The sequence below is a fragment of the Delphinapterus leucas genome, chromosome 12 (genome assembly GCF_059928025.1).
Source record: "Delphinapterus leucas isolate spDelLeu-1000000601 "Yukka" chromosome 12, BTC_Dleu_Yukka2, whole genome shotgun sequence".
NCBI lineage: Eukaryota > Metazoa > Chordata > Mammalia > Artiodactyla > Monodontidae > Delphinapterus > Delphinapterus leucas.
Window position 1 is genome coordinate 81,115,177 of NC_143140.1, and position 22,452 is coordinate 81,137,628.

The 22,452-nt window shown below is 42.0% G+C and overlaps 1 protein-coding gene across 1 annotated transcript in view; it reads left to right on the forward strand.

Moving 5' to 3' along the window:
- IYD (iodotyrosine deiodinase) overlaps positions 1 to 22,452 on the forward strand; it is an 88,970-nt gene that overhangs the window by 15,639 nt on the left and 50,879 nt on the right. Inside the window, 3 exon segments of the mRNA XM_022562917.2 lie at positions 4,115 to 4,271; positions 6,062 to 6,170; positions 6,173 to 6,310. Coding sequence (XP_022418625.2) covers positions 4,115 to 4,271; positions 6,062 to 6,170; positions 6,173 to 6,310 — 404 coding nt within the window.

Genomic DNA, 22,452 nt, shown 5'->3' on the forward strand with positions numbered 1-22,452 from the left:
GTGCACTAGTCTGGTTTCTCCAGAGAAACAGAATCAATGAAGAGAGAGAGACACACAGAGAGATAGAGAGAAACATAGAGAGAAAGAGATTTATTATAAATCATGGGCTCAAGTGATTATGGAGGCTGAGAAGTCCCAAGACCCAGCAGAGTCAATGGAATAGTTCCAATCTGAGTCCAAAGGCCTAGGAACCAGGAAAACCAATGTGTAAGTTGCAGTCCAAGTCTGAGTCCAAAGGCAGGAGAAGACTGATGTCCCAGCTTAAAGACAGTCAGGTAGACGGAGAAAATTCTCCCTTACTCCACCTGTTTTGTTCTATTCAGGGCTTCAACGGTTTAGATGAGGCCCACCTACGTTGAGGAGGGCAATTTGCTTTACTCCGTCTGCCAATTCACATGTTAATCTCATCCAGAAACATCCTCACAGACACACCCAGAATAATGTTTAACCAGTTATCTGGGTGCCTTGTGGCCCAGTCAAGTTGACACATAAAATCAACCATCACACTTCTGTTTTCTCACCCAAAACGATAATGTTAAAAACTTGGTATCAGGATTAAATAAGATAGAGGCTAAGAGTAGGGCCTTAGAAGCTAGAGTGCTTGGGTTCAAATATGAGGTCTACCACTTATTAACCTATCTGTGCCTCAGTTTCCTCATCTGTAAAATGGGAATAAGTCTAGTATCTACTTCATTATGAAAATTAGATGAATTTGTAAGCACTTAGAACAGTGATGGCACATAGTAAGGGCCATATGAATCCGGTAAATAAATAGGCTATGACCCAAATAATTATTAGTAAATTGTGAAATACTTCTCAGGATCTTGAGTGACGTAAATTACATTTTCCTATAAATAGTCTTGTGCATGATCTCACTCATCAGGCTTTCATCTTAGTACATGTTTAGTAAAAGTACAAATTTAGTAGAGGCATAATATTCATTAGGCATTAGTAACTTTGCAGGCTTCCTTATCTCCAGGGAAGAAGCGGATTGGAATTCAGTGTAACTGGCTTTACCATGAAACTTCAGCATATTTCGGTAGACATGTGCGAGGTTTCATTTTTTTCCTGGAAACTACAACTAACTATGCTTGTTAATCCCACTTTTCCCATTGAGGACCAGTCACCCTACATAATATCTAGGATGGATTCCATAATTTCTCAGTCATTTTTGTAGTTAACACAGTCACTTTCAATTTTTTCAGGCTCAGCCTTGTCATTTTAAAACGCTGGTCACAGAGTCCTCTTTACAAATACTGCCCTCCCCACAGAGGCATCTCCTTTCCCTTCTAACCCCTTCTCAGGCTGAGCGTGAGGAGGGATGGGGCACAGATATTTGTCCTGACCTCTCAGAAGGCCCTGAGGGGAAGCCAGCTCGAGTTCTTGGCACATAGAATGTAGAGGTACTCGTGCCTCTGGCTCTCAGCTCTGGGCCTTTAGCGGCCAGTTCCAGCACCAGCCATCCAATACCCACTGTGACACAAGCCTAAGAAAATGCAGTGGGATCTCCGTCTTGTGGGGTAAAGTGGGACTTCTTCTCCGGTAGCCAGGGCTGGGTGGTGAGAAGGATGGCCTCTTAGTCCTACTCCTGTCTCATTTATTTGCCCCAGAGGACAATTTTTTTCCTGAGATATTTAAACCCTATTGAAATTGATGTCTATTGGCGTTGTAACTTATGGCTGTGTTGTGGAATAAGTGCAGGATATTAATGATGAATATATAAATCTCATTGCATATTCATGAGAAAAAACGGATGGGTAAAGTTGAGTCTCTCTTCTTGGAGAGATGCTGTGCTCTGTGTGTGCACGCTGCCAGCCCCGTCACTCCCCAAAGAAGGCGGCATCAGTTGCTCTCTTGTCTCTGTGCTCAAAGCACCTAATACACACCTTCCGCGTATTTAAAATAGCCATTATGACAGAGTTATTTAATTATTGGCCTACTTTTCTTCTCATTTTATAGGCCATATTTTAGAAAGCTTTGTGGTATACCAAGATACTCTTGAGAATCCAATTAACATTATAGACTTTCTCTGCAGACAATATGCGTGCACACACACACACACAGAGATATACATATACATACATATACATATACATATATATATAGTGTCTCTAGGGTCCAGGGACCTCCAGTTTAAAAAAGTCTTATATTGTAGCACCTAGCACAGCGCTGTTGCATAGTAGGTAATTAAATAACTGTTTGTTAAATTGCATCACAAATGAACATATGTCCTGATAGCCAGTTTGAGTCAACTCTGAAACTCATAGCTGTCATTAAAGGCTTGATATACAATCTGGTCCAACCTCCCCGTCAAGCCTTCTTCTCCTGCTGCTGGCGTGAGACCCTTCACCCCAGGTGGAAGGTGCTAATTATCCTTTCTTAACAGGCCTCGGCACGTTGCTATCTTTTTATGAGCTCTAATATGATGTCACGATACATTCTTGTAAAATTGAACAAGCCCAAAATACTAGCTACCAATGTATGCCTAGGCAAAATAAGTACAAAGATTAGTAAAAATTACTAACCTGCCTCTGACCTAGTAAATTGCTTATTCTTCACCTCATATTTAACAATTGTTTTGAATTATGCACTGTAAAATAATACGTAGTAATAATAATAATATTAGCTAACACATACATGGTACTATGTACTAGGTACTATTCTAAGCACTTGATCTATTTGGACTGATTTTACTGTCACAATAACCATTTGAGGTGAGTGTACAATAGCACATTTTACATTTGAGGGCACTGAGCTGTGAGAAGGTGAGTGGTTGCCCAACGTGGCAAAGTTAGTTGACTCCAGATTTTTTTTGTAAACTATTAACATTCTCCCACTTTGTAAAGAGAAAAAGAATTGATACTAGTCAAATGTGAATAAGCTGGTTGAAGTACGGTAAAGTAGCTTTGAGAATGTAATGTATAGAAATTAGCAGTGTACAAGGAACTGTAGAAAATACACACGTGGGTTTAATGTGTTTTAAAACAAGGAAGCGTAACTAAGCTAAGAATGAAATGAGTGGTGACTATCTCTTGCTTATTGAAAAATTCCAATATATAGCATTGTATGAGTATCTTTCCTTTGAATATCTGTGCTAGAGTGAAGCGTTTGCCAAAATGTACGGGCAGGGTAATGAAACAGAGAAAGATATGCTCTTATCTGGAAAATAAAAATGGAAACTCAACATTTATACCTCCTGTGAGTTATCTCCCACTCCCACAAAAGTTTCCTTCCTTTTCTCCATAACTAGGCTAAGAACGTTACCATCGGCCCACCTGGAATTTCGGTTCAAACTCACCGTCACCGTTTTCTCCTCCCTTGTGCACTCCTGTACCGATCTGTCAGCTCCTGCCTCTACAACTCCCCAAGTTCTCCTGGGCCATTGCCCTTGTCTCCTATCTGGTCCCGTTTGAGCTGGTCCTTTGCCCACACCAATCCGTCTCTTTCTGAAACAGATCCCATTGCGTGATGCTTCTGCTCAGAAGCTTGTGATAACTTTCCATCACCCGCTGAACAAAGTCCAGGACCCTGCAAAATCTGTATGAAAACTGTAAGCCTCCCAACCCGTGCCCCACCACGCACACCATCCTCCAGCCTACCAGCCTTCTGAAATTCCCTGTCCGGCCAAGCATTCTCCTTCTGACTCTGCCCTTTGCTCATCTCTTCCCTGGGTTGCCCTTCCCAATGCCCCTTCTCTAGCTGGTCTTCGGTGCCCCGCCTCAAGAGAAACTTTGGAAATATTCTGACAATCTTATTCAAAACTACCATTTTATTTTTGGGCTCCTAAGGCCCTTGTCTTATATTTCTTTAACAACACTTACCAGGTTTTAGTTTGCTAAATTTGGCTTACTGCCCTCTGGGTTATAGGATCTATCTTTGTATCTTTCAGCATTTCACGTGTCTTGCTATATTAGGCCCTTATTAATACCTGTTGGGATAGATAGACTTGGGATAGAAAAAGGTAAACAAGACGTGAACAAAAATCCTACTCTTTTTCAATTTAAACATAAAAGACAAGGAAATGTTTCTATTTTTAATGTATATAAGGTGGTAAACAGGGAATAAAAAAACCATTAAGAGAAAATATTCTGAATATCTTTTTTTCCCCCTTTAGGACCAAATGGATTAAGGAGTACTTGGACACAGCGCCTGTTTTGATTCTCATTTTCAAACGAGTACACGGTTTTGCTGCAAATGGCAAGAAAAAGATCCACTACTATAACGAGATCAGTGTTTCCATCGCGTGTGGCATCCTCCTAGCTGCCCTGCAGGTATGTCACCCTCCCACTGGGCCCAAGAGAGAGACTTAATACTTGGGAGCCAACTGTGGTTTTATTTCAGCTGAGTTTCTAGTTCAGGGACAGGGATTCCTCAGTAAGGGAACTCTGATGTAAAAACTGCCTCTGGAAACCTGGACTGGTGAGGATGATGTTTCAAACAAGCTGGCATCCTTCCTGGAAATTTACTTATAACATTATTTAAGGGTCAAAAAATGGTCGCTGTGTTTGCCTTCATCTGTAACGACATGAAGCTTTAAGGGCTTTAGTAAATACACATGAAGAGCTTCAGAGCCTGAAAGTTCCAGGGCCCGGCTTCTCAGCTGTGTTTACTGTTGTCTGAGCCAGTGGGATGATTCAGTAGCTATAAGGGGAACTCTATCATAGAGCTCCTGTCCTCAGAAGTTGAGTTTACATCGTATTGCATTAGAAAGATGTCCCTGTGCTTAAAAAAATTCCATCTATATAGTAGCTACAGCCATGCTGAGTGTGAAACAGAGCAGGATTGAGGTCTGCCTTTCACATGATTCAAGTCATTCGCTCAACAGATATTTTCTGAGCTCCTTCTATGTGGCAGATCCCAGGAGTCACCAGGAATAGTCACCTCGTGAACTATACGTTCTGGTGGGGACTGCGGTCCTGGGAGAGGGTGGAGAGTGACAATAAACACGTGAAATAAATAAAACAAACAGGATTATAAGAGCAAATGAGCCTACTTTCAAGGGACAGTGGATTCCGAAAAACTATGTGCTTCTTCGTTACCTCAAAGAAAAATGTGTTTGCTGAAAACTTGCAAAATAGTCGTTGTGACATAAAAGAGGAATATGTTTTTAGATGACTTGAAAAACTGTTCCAAAGGAGCTGGCATCCTATTTACCTCCCGACTCTGTAACAGATAAAGGAATTGCTGTGCTACGTCAGACCGCAGGGCACCGTCCCCGTCATAGATAGGGTTCCTGAAGAAGCAGTTTAGGCTTGCCGTGGGTTCCCTTCACCTGTGGCTTCTGTGCATTCCAATCAGCAACTTTTCCCACTATACTGTGGAATTTGCTGCCCTCTAGCTTTCTGTAAGGCATAAGTCTGAGTGTAGGTCTTGATTTGTGAAGGAGGAAGGAATCTTCTGGAAGCCCTTGTCTGGGCAGATTGCACAGAGACTGGAGGCGTGCTTGACTCCCAAAGGTAGTTCCAGAACCTCCTTCTGGTCCAGGCTCAGCAATGAGCATCTGACGGGAAAAGCAGGGGGGATAGAGAGGGCCAACTGGGAAAGTGTCTTGAAGCTACACATGATTTTTATTGGATGTTTATTATTCAAGGGGGCTGGGAAGAGGTTGGTGGAGTATTTCCTCTACCTCTTACATACCTCTGGGCCACTAGGTCCTCCCTCACTCGACATAGGTATTTTCAGCTAGGGATGACGCTCTGCTTCCACTGTTGGTTATATAACCACAGGAACTGCCTTTTGTTTTTCCATTCCTTTGGTGTAGTTGGATTCCCCAAATTTCTTTCCATGAAATAACCATTCCCATTTCTTAAGCATCAGTGAAAAATGACTGGTATTTTCTTCTCTGAGAAGCTTCCCACTGTTTGGTTAAGAGAAGGTGGGGTCTGGGGAGGTCCAGGAGGGCAGGTAAGATTCAAGACACCATGGCCCAAGCTGGTCGTCTCTTTGCCGCCCAACTTCAGGGAAGTGATGGGACAAGCAAATCATATAGGGACTAGAACATGCCCAGGCTGGGATTTTGCCTGCTGACTTTAAAACGTTTTCTTTTCCTCTCCTGTTACAGAACGCGGGACTGGTGACTGTCACGACCACTCCTCTCAACTGTGGCCCCCGTCTGAGGGTGCTCCTGAACCGCCCTGCAAATGAAAAGCTGCTAATACTGCTCCCTGTGGGGTACCCCAGCGAAGAGGCCACGGTGCCTGACTTCGCACGGAAACCTCTGGATCAGATCATGGTGACTGTGTAGGCAGGACACAGGCAGGGACGTGCTGGAAGGTGATGCCCCCACTCCTTTCTCCTGTTCCTTTTGGGAGTAGAGGCTGCTCTCTCCCTGGGTGTTCCTGGCACTCCACTCCACAGGGCTGGCCTCTGTGTGTGTGAAGAAACCTTTGCACTTCCTACAGCACTTGTCTGAGAAGCCCCGCTTCCGATACTGTGATTAGCTGAACCATACAAAGTAAGAGATGAATAGGTATGTTCTCTTCCATTTCTTATCCACTTTGGAGATGCATTAAATTTTTGCTAAGAACATGCCCTTGGTTTTTAAAGTTTTTTAATTGTTCCAGAAAAATCACGGGTGATTTTTTCTTTCACTCTTTAAAAACTCAAAGAGGAAAGAGTCATCAGAAAATTTAATATAGTCCCAAGAATTCAGCTATGTGATGATTTTTAAATTTAAATTTAGACTGATCAAACAGTTTTCTGCCCCCTGCTTTCTGGTGGCTTTTAGGCAAGGATGTACTTTTTTTTTTGGTTTTTTTTGTTTTGCGGTACGCGGGCCTCTCACTGTTGTGGCCTCTCTCGTTGCGGAGCACAGGCTCCGGACGCGCAGGCTCAGCGGCCATGGCTCACGGGCCCAGCCGCTCCGCGGCATGTGGGATCTTCCCGGACCGGGGCACGAACCCACGTCCCCTGCATCGGCAGGCGGACTCTCAACCACTGCGCCACCAGGGAAGCCCCTATTCTGCCAGTTTTTAATGAGTAACCTTCAAAATAATTAAAACATCACAAGCACAGAACAGAACAGCGCGTGCTTGTGTAGACTGGCCGCCATCTGGACACATAGAAGGTCAGTCGCATAGTCCAGAGTGCGTGTCGCAGCTGCCTCGCAGCAGCTCGTTGAAGCTGATGGTTAAATATTCAGGAATTTTGTGAGCCAGTTGTTAAACCATCTGCAGCTTGAAATCGCCCACGGTGGGAGTATTTACACCATGGCAACTGGCAGGAACACACAAATCAGGGCTTGCTTTCTTTTTCTTAAAGGGAACTGTCTTCCAGACACTAGGGAGTTCTAACTGTGTTCCCCTTCTCTTCTACTCTCCTCCACGAAACACACTTATCCTTTTGCTCCAGTTGGCAGTCGCACTGTATGGAGCCGATGGGGTCACAGGGTGCCGGGCGGGGACTGCCAGCTCTAGCCCTTCACCTGTCACCCTCTGTCTTCCCTTCCAGGGGCGCTGCTCACACAGGTACACTCAGAGCTCAGATAACTGCTCATCAAAAGCAACTCTACTCACCTCTCTATCCCCTTCCACTGTCTTTTTTCTCTTCTACTTTTGTTTTAAACTCAGATCCCTCCAGAAAAACTCTCCTGTCTCTTTTCTCTTCATTTGTGTGTCACACGGTGCATTGATAAGATCATCAATAGTATCATTGATAAGAGTCAGAGCTGGTAACAAATCTGTATCAGAGAAAAGGAAGAATTTTTTTCTCTTTAAAATATGATTAGAGGGAATTCCCTGGTGGTTCAGTGGTTGGGACTCGCCCTTTTCACTGCTGAGGGCCCGGGTTCAATCCCTAGTTGGGGAACTAAGATCCTGCAAGCCACGTGGTGTGGCCAAAAAAAAGAAATAAAACTCTTAAAAATATGTACATATAATTAGATATTACAAGAACCTGTGTTGTCGGCCTCTGAAGTACCCAGAGTCTCTTTTAGAATCTCCAAAATCTTCCATCGTAAATCTTCTTTTCTCTAAACGTGCTTTTCCCCAAGTCTACACACTTTACTAAATACAAACCTTCTTATATCTTGTTTCTATTCTTTTTAAAAGAATTATTAGTATTGTGATAGTTTTTTGTCCTGAACTCTTTATGGTAAACGAGCATTGTTTTGACAACATTGTGGCCTTGTTAGATTTATGTGGACTGCACTGGGAACCTACTCACTGTGCTTCAAGTTGCCTTTAATAGGAAAAAGATACTCTGAGTTCCAATAGCAGAACAATAAACACTTTGGCATCACGGTGCAAAGAAATTGAAGTTATATTTATGAACTTCTATTTCTAATGTTTTGAAGCTGTTTGAGCCCATGGAGCTCTTTGCTAGTTTTAGGGCACCCTGCTGAGGAGCTGCGGGTGCGGGAGAACCTTGCCCCCCGGTGTGGGGTGGAGAAGGAATCCGGACACTGGTCGGGGTCTGAGTGCAGTTGTTCAAGTACAGAACCACTTGAGAGGAAAGTGGAAGTCCTATCACATGGGTTAGGGCCCTTGAGCAAAGGGTTGATCTGGTCACCTTCTAATCATGCCACCCAGAAACACAGCCCTGATTTCTCATGGATGCTGAACACATTTGCAAAGGTACAGATTTGGGGGGTGCTCCAGCCAGCTTTCTCTTTGGGGGATGGAATGATTAGGAATTTTTTTTTTTTTTTTTTGCGGTACGCGGGCCTCTCACTGTTGTGGCCTCTCCCGTTGTGGAGCACAGGCTCCGGACGCGCAGGCCCAGTGGCCATGGCTCACGGGCCCAGCTGCTCCACGGCATGTGGGATCTTCCTGGACCGGGGCACAAACCCACGAACCCGCGTCCCCTGCATCGGCAGGCGGACTCTCAACCACTGCGCCACCAGGGAAGCCCAGCAATTCTTAATCTGGACAGCACAGCATAGATGGGCCTGGATTCAAGTTTCCCTTCTGCTGCTCCCCAGCTGGGTGGCTGTGGAGAACTGAGTCTGTCTCAGCCTCATTTTCTTCAGCTGTAAAGTGAGGATAAATGCAGTGCTTACCTCAAGGCTTCTGTGGAGATTGAGTGCGATGATTCACATGTAGTTCCCGGCATAGGGCAGGTGACACATGGTGTTAATTTTGGGCTCTTGTTATTATTATTAGTGTTATTATCACTATCATTAATACTATGTGCTATGCACATTTGACCCCAAAAATTAAAAAATAAAACGACACCCTTTAAGAGTCTTGTCCTTAATGCACAAATCATCTTAAAATGTAAAAGAAAGGCGTTCTGTCATCTCAGCTTGAGCCTGAGCTGTTTTGAGGATTTAGGTTGACTTGGCTGTTTCTGGTGGGTTCTGGGAGCCTCTGGATGGGACCTCGGAGTCTATTTAATAGGAAGGTCTAGAAACAGAGATCTATTTAATAGTAAGGAAAAGGCTCCTTGGAAAACTGATTTTCAGGGAAGAGAGACTGGAGACATATAGTAAGATCCAATGATGGCAATCAGTGTCAGAAAAAAGGGGCAAATCTAAATGTGGTTTAGAGTCTGCCCCTCAGATACCAAGTCCTAGACTCTCACTAAGCTTCCGGGGCAGAGGGAGCTGGAGCCAGCAAAACAACTGCTCCCTGAAGATCTCTCAGTGATGGGGGTACAGCCCAGCCCTTTGACCCACTTATGTGTAGGGTTGCATTCAAAGAAACATCAGATGGTTCTTGTTTGTCCAATAATCATAGATCAGCAATTAATATCTTTACTGCCTTCTTTTGAGAACGCAGCAAAGGAAGATTCCAAAACCGAAAACCCTCTTTCCCATCTGTCTCTCTCTCTAAATATATATCTAACCGACATACGACAGCTGCTCCCAAGGTATATATTGTCCCCATTTGTAAATCATCTCAACATTTTGTCACAAACTCGCCCTATGAAGGCTCTCTTATAGCCCTTGCTCCTCTCAGGCCTCTGTATCTATTTTATTTTTTGGAGATTTTTGAGCTAACTTTTTTTCTTTTTTTTAACATCTTTATTGGAGTATAATGGCCAGAGCTAAGTCACATGGCCTCATCAGAAGGTCAGGAAATGTTATCCTCCTGTGTCTGGAAAAAGAGGGGACTGAGATGGGAGTAAGCATCAAAAGTCTCTTTCCCCCAAACAAGTAACTTGGATACAACAAAAAATGTGCCGAGAGGAAGGAAGGCTGAAGAAATGGATGAAATTAGAATTAGGATGATGAAAGGCATAAAGATCCTCTTCTGAAAGGGAAACGTTAAGATTGCTTGATATTTGTCTGATACAGCTTTTAAATAGAGCAACCATTTGGGCCAAGAAAATCAATATAAATATATAGAGAAGGAAACTAAAATTCCCTTCTTCCTAAACATTCCTGCCTCTGCCTACAAAGTGGAAACTTCTCTCTCAGAAGTACTGAAGGAAAGTCCCTATTTCCACGTTATTTGCTTATCTCTATGGAGGAAGAGGGGCTTCTCTGGTTGGCGAAATTGGAGGAAAAAAGACTTATTGCTCAAGTTCAAACCCAACAAAGTATACTCCATTTTAAGCCAAATGTACAAATTACAAGTGATTATTCACCTTAGTTATTTGCTTATCTCTATGGAGGAAGAGGGGCTTCTCTGGTTGGCGAAATTGGAGGAAAAAAGACTTATTGCTCAAGTTCAAACCCAACAAAGCATACTCCATTTTAAGCCAAATGTACAAATTACAAGTGATTATTCACCTTAGAAAGATGATTAACAGTGAATTTCTCTAAATATTGGAGTTTTAAAGAGTATTTGAACTGATATGATACTAAAAACATTTTTTTGTAAACATTTTTAGGAGTATCTGTAACCTAAGGAAAATATAGCTATCAATGAATATTTCTCTTTAGAGGCACGAGGACGATAACTTCTTTTGCCGGATATCAGCAGAGTACTCCCTTAGGATTTGGTGAAATGGGAACAATTGTAATGTTTTAATCCACACATATCTATAAATAATGGAAAATCTAAAACACACGTTGCCCCAGCTCTGCTGTGGTGGCCTCACTTTCACACACACAACAGACCAGACCTTCAGAAAAGGGGGAACTTCTCTACCTTTTAGAGAGAAGCGAATGAAGAGGACAGGAGGTGGGGATGGTAAGGAGACCCCCTGTGCTGCAGTGGGCTGAATGCGCTGATGCATCTGAGGTTGGGACCAGATCAGCGTCCCCTTTGGGTGGCCTCAGCTAACGTCCAGCAAGTACAGGCTCCAGGACGAACAGTACCTGCCGCAGAGATCCTGTGAGTTAAATACAGTGGTTCTAATGAACTGTGAGATGCTATAATCTCATTTTGGGAATTCCTGAAAAGTCACAAGGAAGGGGAATGGTTTGTGTTATTCTCATGACTTCAGAATCATGGTTCAGAGCCAAACGTTCAGGATTAAATTCAACAGCATTAAAATGCCCTTAGAGCAACACGGAAATATGTCAGCAATGTCTGCAGAGGACCAAGCGGACATAGAAGCCAATAAAGTAATAGAGGAAGTTAGCTAACCTGGGTGGAGGTGGAGTTGCCAACTTCTTTCTACTCTAATCACGAAAAATAAAGAATAATAACTGAGAGGTAACTGGAATGAAGCTTCTAAAATCAAATGCCTCTGAAGGTGTCCCCTGTTGTCACAGCAACTACAGAAAGGGTCGGTGCCTCGTTTTCCTTCTGATTTTCGCTCTTTGGTGCCCTCGGCTTATCTGAGGTTCCACCACGCTGTGGTCACGAGTAACTCGGACTCCCTTGAGTTCGGAAATCTGTTCCTTTGTTGAATAAGTGACTTCCCAAGTCTGAGAATGTTTAGAATCGAATATGGAGGTGATGAAATAAATCAAACCCATAATATTGATACTCTCATGTCAAGAATAATCTTGCATATGTTTCTTATTTAAGTAATTTAAATGTGTTTTTTTAAAACGTATGATTCCAATTCAAAATGTGAAATTGATTTAGACTTCTAATTTTATGTTGAAAGGTGTAACAAAATTTGACTTAGCTCATTAACAGTATTAAAATAGATTTACTGTATTTATAAATTTAACTTATTACGTTTAGAAGAGCAGTTTGAGTATATGAGAACATTTTGGCTTAATTGGCGGTAAACTTGCCAGGTCAGTATATGAAGTGCTAAAACAGAAAATTAACTATGATTAGGTCCATACAAGGAGTTTAAAATGTTTAAGAGATTTTAATAAATGTTGCTTGTCAAGGAGGCTGATGGTTTAAGGGAGTTTGGTTATTCAGTTTGAGTTAATCAAGCATTAATCAAAGCCCCCCTTCCCTGAAGTGATTAGTTTTATTTTATTTAAATGCACTAGACTTATAAATATAATAATACAACATGTGTATCAGGTTAGAATGCTTTTGGCAGAAAGTAAGAAACAAAAAACCCCAACCATAGTGGCTTAAATAAACAGGGGGGTATTTTTCCCTCGTAATGTTAAGTTTGGAAGCACGTCCAGGGTTCATGAAATTAGTGCCAAAATCTCAGTGGTTCTCCTGGCCTTTCTTTATGACCACAGGACAATGATATAGCTTCCCTCATCACAACCAAGCACAGTACTTGAAATAATAGACACACAATAAATATTGGGAAAAGATTGAATTTATGCAAAAAATATATCTACATTATTAAAAGAGCTTACATGCAAGATCTGAATGGGACTCGGAAATCTATGTTTTTAATAAGTGTTCCAAGTGGTTCTGCTGGTAAACATGAACAGCATTCTCTAACAAGCTCCTCTATCCCGGGGCTCTAAGTACCTGCCCTCTGCCAGTGCCTCTCAGGTCTCTACCTCCAGCTTTGACCTCTTCCCTAAACTCCAGACACTTACACTCAGCTGCTTCCTCTACACCTCCTCTTGGATGTCTATTAAGCATCTATTAAGATGTCTACTAGGCATCTCATCTTTGATGTCTATTAAACATCTTAGGTGCTTCCATGCTCAAAGTAATTATTCTGAATCTTTCTCACCCCTTGCTAGGATCCTCAATTCATTCTCCTTTAGGTGCAGCCCCAAATCTAGAAAGCTTCCTAAATTTCTGTCCTTCTCCTATCCCCCGCATCCAAAGTCATCAGCAAGTCTTACCCACTCTACCTCTGAGTCGCCTGCAGGCAGTTAGCACGGAGAACCCGTGTGAGCATGAATGTCACTCTGCCTGCTGTCGAGAATAGTAAAATCTCTTGGTCTGACCCAGATGCCTCGGGTCTTTGACCAGCACCCACAAAACTGGCAGGCTACCTTGTTAGCATGCAAGAAGGGTACCCACTCAGACCCTTCACGGTTCTTGACACTTTCCACTAAATGTTCTCTCGACCTCAAATGCTGCAGGCATCATCGCGGCTGGCTTCTCCATGCCAGTCACATTTTCAGCTCAACTCTTACCTCTCTGAGCAGCTTTCTTTGACCAACCAATCCAAATACCACCACGTTGGTCGTTCTTTATTCTCTTCATAACACTTGTCATTATCTAATAAGTTTTAAAAATTAAGGCAACATTTAAAATATACGCACATGATCTAAAGAATATTATAAGAAATAACTATGTAACCACAACTTTGGGTTAAGATACAGAACATCACCAACACAGTCGATACCCACTACTTCCCCCTCCCCAACTCCATCCTCTTCTCTCCTTCCACAGAAGAAAGCACTAACCTCCCTGTGTAATGAAGTTGATGTTATTCATTCCCATGCATTAAAAAATGCTTTGTCTCTCAATAATATGTAATATTATTTTGCATATTTTAACTTCGCATAGACGGTATTGCACATTACATATTTTTCTGTGGCATGCTTTTTAAAAAATAATTAATTAATTAATTAATTTTTGGCTGTGTTGGGTCTTCGTTTCTGTGCGCGGGCTTTCTCTAGTTACAGCAAGCAGGGGCCACTCTTCATCACGGTGCGCGGGCCTCTCACTATCGCGGCCTCTCTTGTTGTGGAGCACAAACTCCAGACGCGCAGGCTCACTAGTTGTGGCTCACGGGACTAGTTGCTCCGCGGCATGTGGGATCTTCCCAGACCAGGGCTCGAACCTGTGTCCCCTGCATTGGCAGGCAGATTCTCAACCACTGTGCCACCAGGGAAGCCCTGTGGCATGCTTTTTTAAGCCAACGGTATGTCTGTGAGACAGTCAACCTTGATATGTGCAACTCCTGTTCATTTCTTTCCACTACTCTGCACCATCCGTAGGAATAAGTCCCACATTATTCATTCTCTTGCAAATTGACATTTAAATTCTTTCATATTCATTCTTTCTCCTTGTGTAAATGTCTTAAGAATTTTTCGAGGGTATATACCTAGGCAGAGAATTGCTGGGTCAAAGGGCATTCATATTTCAACTAGATATTTCAACTCAGTTGTTCTCCTAAGGTTCCCCTGCCCCGGATTTTTAAAACTCATTTATTGATCATCTCCCATGATCAGACTTAAATTCTAAGATGTCTTATCTCTCATGCTCACCTCTATATCCACAGTGCCCAGAACAGTGGCAGTAACATGAATATTTGTTGACTAGCTGAAGATATGGTGACCCAGAGAGGTGCAGTAACTTGTCCAGGGTTACAAAATGTCTTAAGGACAAAGCTGGGATTTGAGCTCAGGCTGCTACTCCCTAACGCCAAAGAGGAAGCAGTTATTGGAAGCACAGTCCCTCGAGCTATGGGTCCAAAGTTCTGTACCCAGGAAGAAAGTCTGGAGTGAACTCACACTGACAGCCAGTGGGCTCTCCACGTGCCTGAGCTGGGGCGAGCCGGACACACGTGCCCAGTGGAGGTAGGAGGTGTGGTTCCTGAAGATTCTTCAGAAGGCTAGCATCTGCCCCAAGAGCTGCTGGAGGCAGCGGGGGCTGTGGTGACAGAGGGGACGGGGTGGGGGGGAACAGGACACTCCATTGGCAGAGAGAATGCTGACCCAGCAGAGGCTCCCTGTGTAAGTCCTGAGATGACACCAGCCTTTCAAAGGTGAAGAAGGAACGCCCAGACACCTTCCCTCCAGCTCCCCATGCGTCCTCGTGAGGCAGACCTCGTGAGGCAGAGATGGGCTTTGGGCTGAGCCTCAGAGCCCTGGAGGATGGCTCAGACCCAGACTCAGCTTTGAAAACTGTTAGCTTGAAGTCTTGAAGTTTGTGTTTATTCTGGCCTTTCTTTCTAGTCGATTTGCATTTGGTTTTCATCGCACTCTGCCTTGGATTCAGTCTGGAATTGGATATATCACTTAGCAAGCAAGCAGACAGCAGGGCCACTGAAGGAATAGAAAATGAAACCCCCAAAGTGGGGTTGAAGACGGGCAGTTGGAGAAAGGGAGCGGGAAGCACGGGATGGGGGCAGACAGGGGCTGGGGATGTGAGTCACAGAGGCAGTAACAGCGTCTTCTACTCCCCGAGGACCAGCTCTGCCAGACTCAGATGCCTGGAGAGAGAGAGAGAGAGAGAGAGAGACAGAGAGAGAGAGTGCTTTTCTGAGCCTTTGTTCAGAGTATATGAAAGAGAACTAGGCCAAGAATCCAGCACTGGGGTGTCCCACCATTGCTGCTTAGTCAAATTGGACCATTTTCTGGGCCCTCAATCCCCCATGGTTGCCCTCCCTGCTCAGACCCAGACAACCTTCCCATTTCCTTCTCCCAGCTTTATCCTCCCATCCTTTAAGGCCCAACTTTCCATCACTTTGCTGAAGAAGTCCCCCCAGATTCTCCAATCAGACTCCCATATGCAAAGACCAAGGGCTGGGCTCATCCCTCTCTTTCGAGCATCCATGGTGTCCCTTCCTATGGCACTTGCCATCTTCCTCCTCAGGTCAAGGCCTCCATTAGACTCTTAGCTCCCAGAGAGCAGGAACCAAGCCTAGTTCAGCTTGGTGTCCCCTGGGCACCTGGCACATGGCCTGGCCTATGGTAGTTGCTTGGTAATTATTGTCTGATAGGATTCACATTGCAGGGAAGCCCTGCAATTTGATGCTATCATTGGATGATTGGGAGACTTCACCAAAATATCTTCTGCACTCTTGGAATAAAAAGAAGAGCCTGGGTCTCTCAGATTTAGTGGTGAGATAAATAAGCTACAACAAAACCCACATAGTTATGGGCAGAGTAGGGGTAGGTATTTGGAGGGCAGGTGGCAGGATGGGATTAAACTAAGTGTAACCTCTTCACTCTTTGGCACTCTGAGCTTATAATTTAATTTCTGTTCACAAATTGGGAACCAGGGCTTACTAAACACCACGTTTAATATAGATTTTTGGACTGAAAAAGGAATTGAAAGGCTATTTCTACACCCATTCCCTGCTCTTGGAAGGGTTGGATGCCACCCATGCTGCTGCACTCCAAGAAAGGTATTACAGGGTGTATTAGACAGGTCCAGCCAGGTAAACAGAGACCATTTGTTTCCATAAAGGGATTTAAAAAAAGAAATTGGTTGCAAAGTTGATGGGAGCACTGACAAACCAAAGGAGACATTGAGGCAATGGTGGATGAGCCATTACCCTCCCTTTCCCAATAGTTGGGGGGCTAGGGAGGGGTCTCCACAGAGGGGCCACCTGGAGGAAGCTGGGAACATAGACGGCCTGCCAGGTAGGGACCACAGGGCTTTGCAGCCACAGCCAGGACACCATCTGAGACAAAGGGAGAGAAGCCCTCTGACTTTGCCTTTCCTCTGGCCCAATCCTTCTCATTGGCTGAGACTTCCTTCCTTTCTACCTTCCTCTCTCCTTCCTTTCTTCCCTATTTTTGTTTTAAGAAGAATAAAAAAAATTTTTTTCAAACAGGGAAAAAATTTTTTTTCTGGTGCCTACTAATATTTCTAGAAAAGAAAATAGCACATTTAAAATTAAAAGTAAAAACTAGAATGTCCTTGGTAGCCCTGAAAGCAATGAGGAGCCAATGCTTTTCACTTCCTGCCCTCAAAATTTCCATGGAAACTGCCGATGAACTTCCCCATCTTACTGAAGAAGCAGTGGGTCTGGCTGGCAGGAGTGTAGGACCCAGAGGCCGGCAACCTGGGTCCAAGTTCCAGGTCCACTTCCTAACCACGAGCTCCTGTAGACCTCTCCAACGAGTGTTCTCATTTGTGGAAAGGATCATAGCATCCCTACCACAGAGGATTATTATAAGGAGGAGTTAACAGACTTGAGGACCATGGAACAGAGCCTGGTGAACAACACAAGGACTCTTGTCCTGAGAAGATTCCTAAGCATCCTTGTAGTCCTCAGCTATCTCCCAACAAAGCTCCAGAAAATGGAGCAGAAGCAAGAAGGACTATAATCTTGCAGCCTATGGAACGAAAACCACATTCACAGAAAGATAGACAAAATGAAAAGGCAGAGGACTATGTTCCAGTTGAAGGAACAAGATAAAACCCCAGAAAAACAACTGAATGAAGTGGAGATAGGCAACATTCCAGAAAAAGAATTCAGAACAATGATAGTGAAGATGATCCAGGACCTCAGAAAAAGAATGGAGGCAAAGATCAAGAAGATGCAAGGAATTTTTAACAAAGACCTAGAAGAATTAAAGAACAAACAAACAGAGATGAACAATACAATAACTGAAAGAAAAGTACACTAGAAAGAATCAATACCAGAATAACTGAGGCAGAAGAACGGATAAGTGACCTGGAAGACAGATGGTGGAAATCACTGCCGCAGAACAGAATAAAGAAAAAAGAAGAAAAAGAAATGAATACAGCCTAAGAAACCTCTGGGATAACATTAAAAACACCAACATTCACATTATAGGGGTCCCAGAAGGAGAAGAGAGAGAGAAAGGGCCCAAGAAAATATTTGAAGAGATTATAGTTGAAAACTTCCCTAACATGGGAAAGGAAATAGCCACCCAAGTCCAGGAAGCATAGAGAGTCCCAGGCAGGATAAACCAGAGGAGAAACATGCCGAGACACATAGTAATCAAACTGGCAAAAAAAAAAAAAAAAAAAGACAAAGAAAAATTATTAAAAGCAACAAGGGAAAAACAACAAATAACATACAAGGGAACTCCCATGAGATTAACAGCTGATTTGTCAGCAGAAACTCTACAAGCCAGAAGGGAGTGGCACAATATATTTAAAGTGATAAAAGGGAAGAGCCTACAACCAAGATTACTCTACCTGGCAAGGGTCTCATTCAGATTCGACAGAGAAACAAAAGCTAAGAGAATTCAGCACCACCAAACCAGCTCTACAACAGATGCTAAAGGAACTTCTCTAAGTGGAAAACACAAGATAAGAAAAGGACCTACAAAAACAAAACAATTAAGAAAATAGTAATAAGAACATACATATCGACAATTACCTTAAATGTGAATGGATTAAATGCTCCAACCAAAAGACAAGGCTTGCTGAATGGATATAAAAACAAGACCCATATATATGCTGTCTGCAAGAGACCCACTTCAGACCTAGGGACACATACAGACTGAAAGTGAGGGGATGGAAAAAGATATTCCATGCAAATGGAAATCAAAAGAAAGCTGGAGTAGCAATACTCATATCAGATAAAATAGACTTTAAAATAAAGAATGTCACAAGAGGCAAGGAAGGGCACTACATAATGATCAAGGGATCCATCCAAGAAGAAGATATAACAATTATAAATATATATGTACCCAACATAGGAGCACCTCAATGCATAAGGCAAATGTTAACAGCTAAAAAAGGGGAAATCAACAGCAACACAATAATAGTGGGGGACTTTAACAGCTTACTTACACCAATGGACAGATCATCCAGACAGAAAATAAATAAGGAAAAAAAAGTTTTAAATGACACAATAAATCAGATAGATTTAATTGATATTTATAGGACATTCCATCTGAAAACAGCAGATTACACTTTCAAGTGAACATGGAACATTCATCAGGATAGATCACATCTTGGGTCACTAATCAAGCCTTGGTAAATTTAAGGAAATTGAAATCATATCAAGCATCTTTTCCAACTGCAATGCTATGAGACTAGAAATCAATTACAGGAAAAAAAGCATAAAAAACACAAACACATGGAGGCTAAACAATACGTTACTAAATAACCAAGAGATCACTGAAGATATCAATAGATGCAGAAAAAACTTTTAACAAAATTCAACACCCATTTATGATAAAAACTCTCCAGAAAGTGGGCATAGAGGGAAACTACCTCAACATAATAAAGGCCATATATGACAAACCCACAGCAAACATCATTCTCAATGGTGAAAAACTGAAAGCATTTCCTCTAAGATCAGGAACAAGACAAGGATGTCCACTTTCACCATTATTATTCAACATAGTTTTGGAAGTCCTAGCCATGGCTATCAGAGAAGAAAAAGGAATAAAAGGAATGTGAATTGGAAAAGAAGAAGTATAACTGTCACTGTTTGCAGATGACATGATACTATACATATAAAATCCTAAAGATGCTACCAGAAAACTACTAGAGCTAATCAATGAATTTAGTCACATTGCAGGATCCAAAATTAATGTAGAGAAATCTCTTGCATTCCTATACACCAAAAACAAAAAATCAGAAAGAGAAATTAAGGAAACAATCCCATTCACCACTGCAACAAAAATAATAAAATACCTAGGAATAAAACCTACCTAAGGAGGTAAAATACCAGTACTCAGAAAACTATAAGACACTGATGAAAGAAATCAAAGATGACACAAACAGATGGAGAGATATACAATGTTCTTGGATTGGAAGAATCAATATTGTGAAAATGACTATACTACCCAAAGCAATCCACAGATTCAATGCAATCCCTATCAAATCACCAATGGCATTTTTTACAGAACTAGAACAAAAAATCTAAAAACTTGTATGGAGACACAGAAGACCTCAAAAAGCCAAAGCAATCTTCAGGGGAAAAAAATGGAGGTGGAGGAATCAGACTCCCTGACTTCACACTATACTACAAAGCTACAGTAATCAAGACAATATGGTACTGGCACAAAAACAGAAATACAGATCAATATGGTACTGGCACAAAAACAGAGATACAGGATAGAAAAGCCAGAGATAAACCCAAGGCCTATGGTCAACTAATCTATGACAAAGGAGGCAAGGATACACAATGGAGAAAAGACAGTCTCTTCAATAAGTGGTGCTGGGAAAGCTGGACAGCTACATGTAAAAGAATGAAATTAGAACACTCCCTAACACCATACACAGAAATAAACTCAAAATGGATTAAAGACCTAAATGTAAGACTGGACACTATAAAACTCTTAGAGGAAATCATAGGAAGAACACTCTTTGACATAATTCACAGCAAGATATTTTGACCCACTTCCTAAAGAAATGGAAATAAAAACAAAAATAAACAAATGGGACCTAATGAAACTTAGAAGCTTTTGTACAGCAAAAGAAACCATAAACAAGACGAAAAGACAACCCTCAGAATGGGAGAAAATATTTGCAAACAAATCAATGGACAAAGGATTAATCTCCAAAATATATAAACAGTTATTCAACTCAATATTAAAAAAACAACCCAAACCAAAAATGGGCAGAAGACTTAAATAGACATCTCTCCAAAGAAGACATACAGATGGTCAAGAGGCACATGAAAAGCTGCTCTCAACATCACTAATTATTAGGGAAATGCAAATCAAAACTACAATGAGGTATCACCTCACACTGGTTAGAATGGCCATCATCAGAAAATCTAGAAACAACAAATGCTGGAGAGGGTGTGGAGAAAAGGGAACACTCTTGCACTGTTGGTGGGAATGTAAATTGATACAGCCAGTATGGAGAGCAGTATGGAGGTTCCTTAAAAAACTAAAAATAGAAATCCATATGACCCAGCAATCCCACTCCTGGACATATATCCAGAGAAAACCATAATTCAGAAAGACACTCGCACCCCAATGTTCATTGCAGCACTGTTTACAATAGCCAGGTCATGGAAGCAACCTAAATGCCCATCGACAGATGAATGGATAAAGAAGATGTGGTACATATATACAATGGAATATTACTCAGCCATAAAAAGGAATGAAATTGGGTCATTTGTAGAGACGTGGATGGACCTAGAGACTCATACAGAGTGAAGTAAGTCAGAAAGAGAAAAACACATATCATATATTAACGCACACATGTGGAATCTAGAAAAATGGTACAGATGAACCAGTTTGCAAGGCAGAAATAGAGACACAGATGTAGAGAACAAACGTATGGATACCAAGTGGGGAAAGTGGTGGGGGTGGGGGTGGTGGGATGAACTGGGCAATTGGGATTGACATGTATACACTGATTATATATAATAGATAACTAATAAGAACTTGCTATATAAAAAAAATAAATAAAATTCAAATAAATAAATAAAAGTTGTATCTATATTCCAAAGTTAATGGAAAGGGAAGGGGGAAGGGGTAGAAATAGTTTAATTTAGCCAAAATGTTTTACTTTAAAAGAATTGGTTGATTTAAGTCCTATCACCAGTGTCTAAGCACTAGTTTTCAATTAACCAGTTGTTTGAATGAAATGGTGAATTTTCTCTTTCCCTCAAGCCAGGCTCATATGGCTACCACCTAAAATCAATGATTAAAAAAAATGTTTAATAGGGCTTCCCTGGTGGCGCTGTGGTTGAGAGTCCGCCTGCCGATGCAGGGGACACGGGTTCGTGCCCCGGTCCGGGAGGATCCCACATGCCGTGGAGCGGCTGGGCCCGTGAGCCGTGGCCGCTGAGCCTGCGCGTCTGGAGCCTGTGCTCCACAACGGGAGAGGCCACAACAGTGAGAGGCCCGCGTACCACAAAAGAGAAAAAAAAAAAAAAAAGTTTAATAGTACCTGCCCATCCTTAAATTATTATCATGAATTAAAAGTTTAAAAAGAAAAAAAACTAAAGTGCTTGCAACTTCAATAGTGTTTAAGAGTATCACTGTGTTAGAGCATATAAACTTCTAGATGAATATTGAAACAGTTCAAGACAAAAGAGGATATATTAAAATAATTTTTTTTTCTGTAGAAAATTTGGAACATGTATAAAGAGTAGGAAAAGAAATCTCCCGTTGATCTTGTAACTTAGAAATAATCTTTGTGAACCATTTGCTTTATTTCTTCCTAGTTGCCAACATGTGCAGTAAATTTGCAGCACTAAGAATTTGTATGAGTTCATTTCCTAAGGGCCTAGCTCTTCTAACAGAAGCTTTTTATTGAGGCTCCTGTGAGGAGTCCACACAGCCAAGGGGATTCTAGGTATTCCCTCTCGCCTCTAGTGCTGGAAGGTGAATTGCTCTCCTAGAAGAAACTATGAACATTATGGTAACCATTCTGAAGTGGTTTTTTAATTATGTTTTTACTGATGTATGTTAACTTTGTTGTGATAAAATATGAAATCTGTGACCCGCCTCCTTTAGCCATGTCAAAAGGAACTGTGGCATCAGTGGTTTCACATGTATCAACATGTCCAAACATCTATGGATTTGTTTTTTGAAATATTATTTTGGTCATTTGAAAAATGTAGGCAAGTACTGAGAACATAAAAACGCACATGAATCCAGCA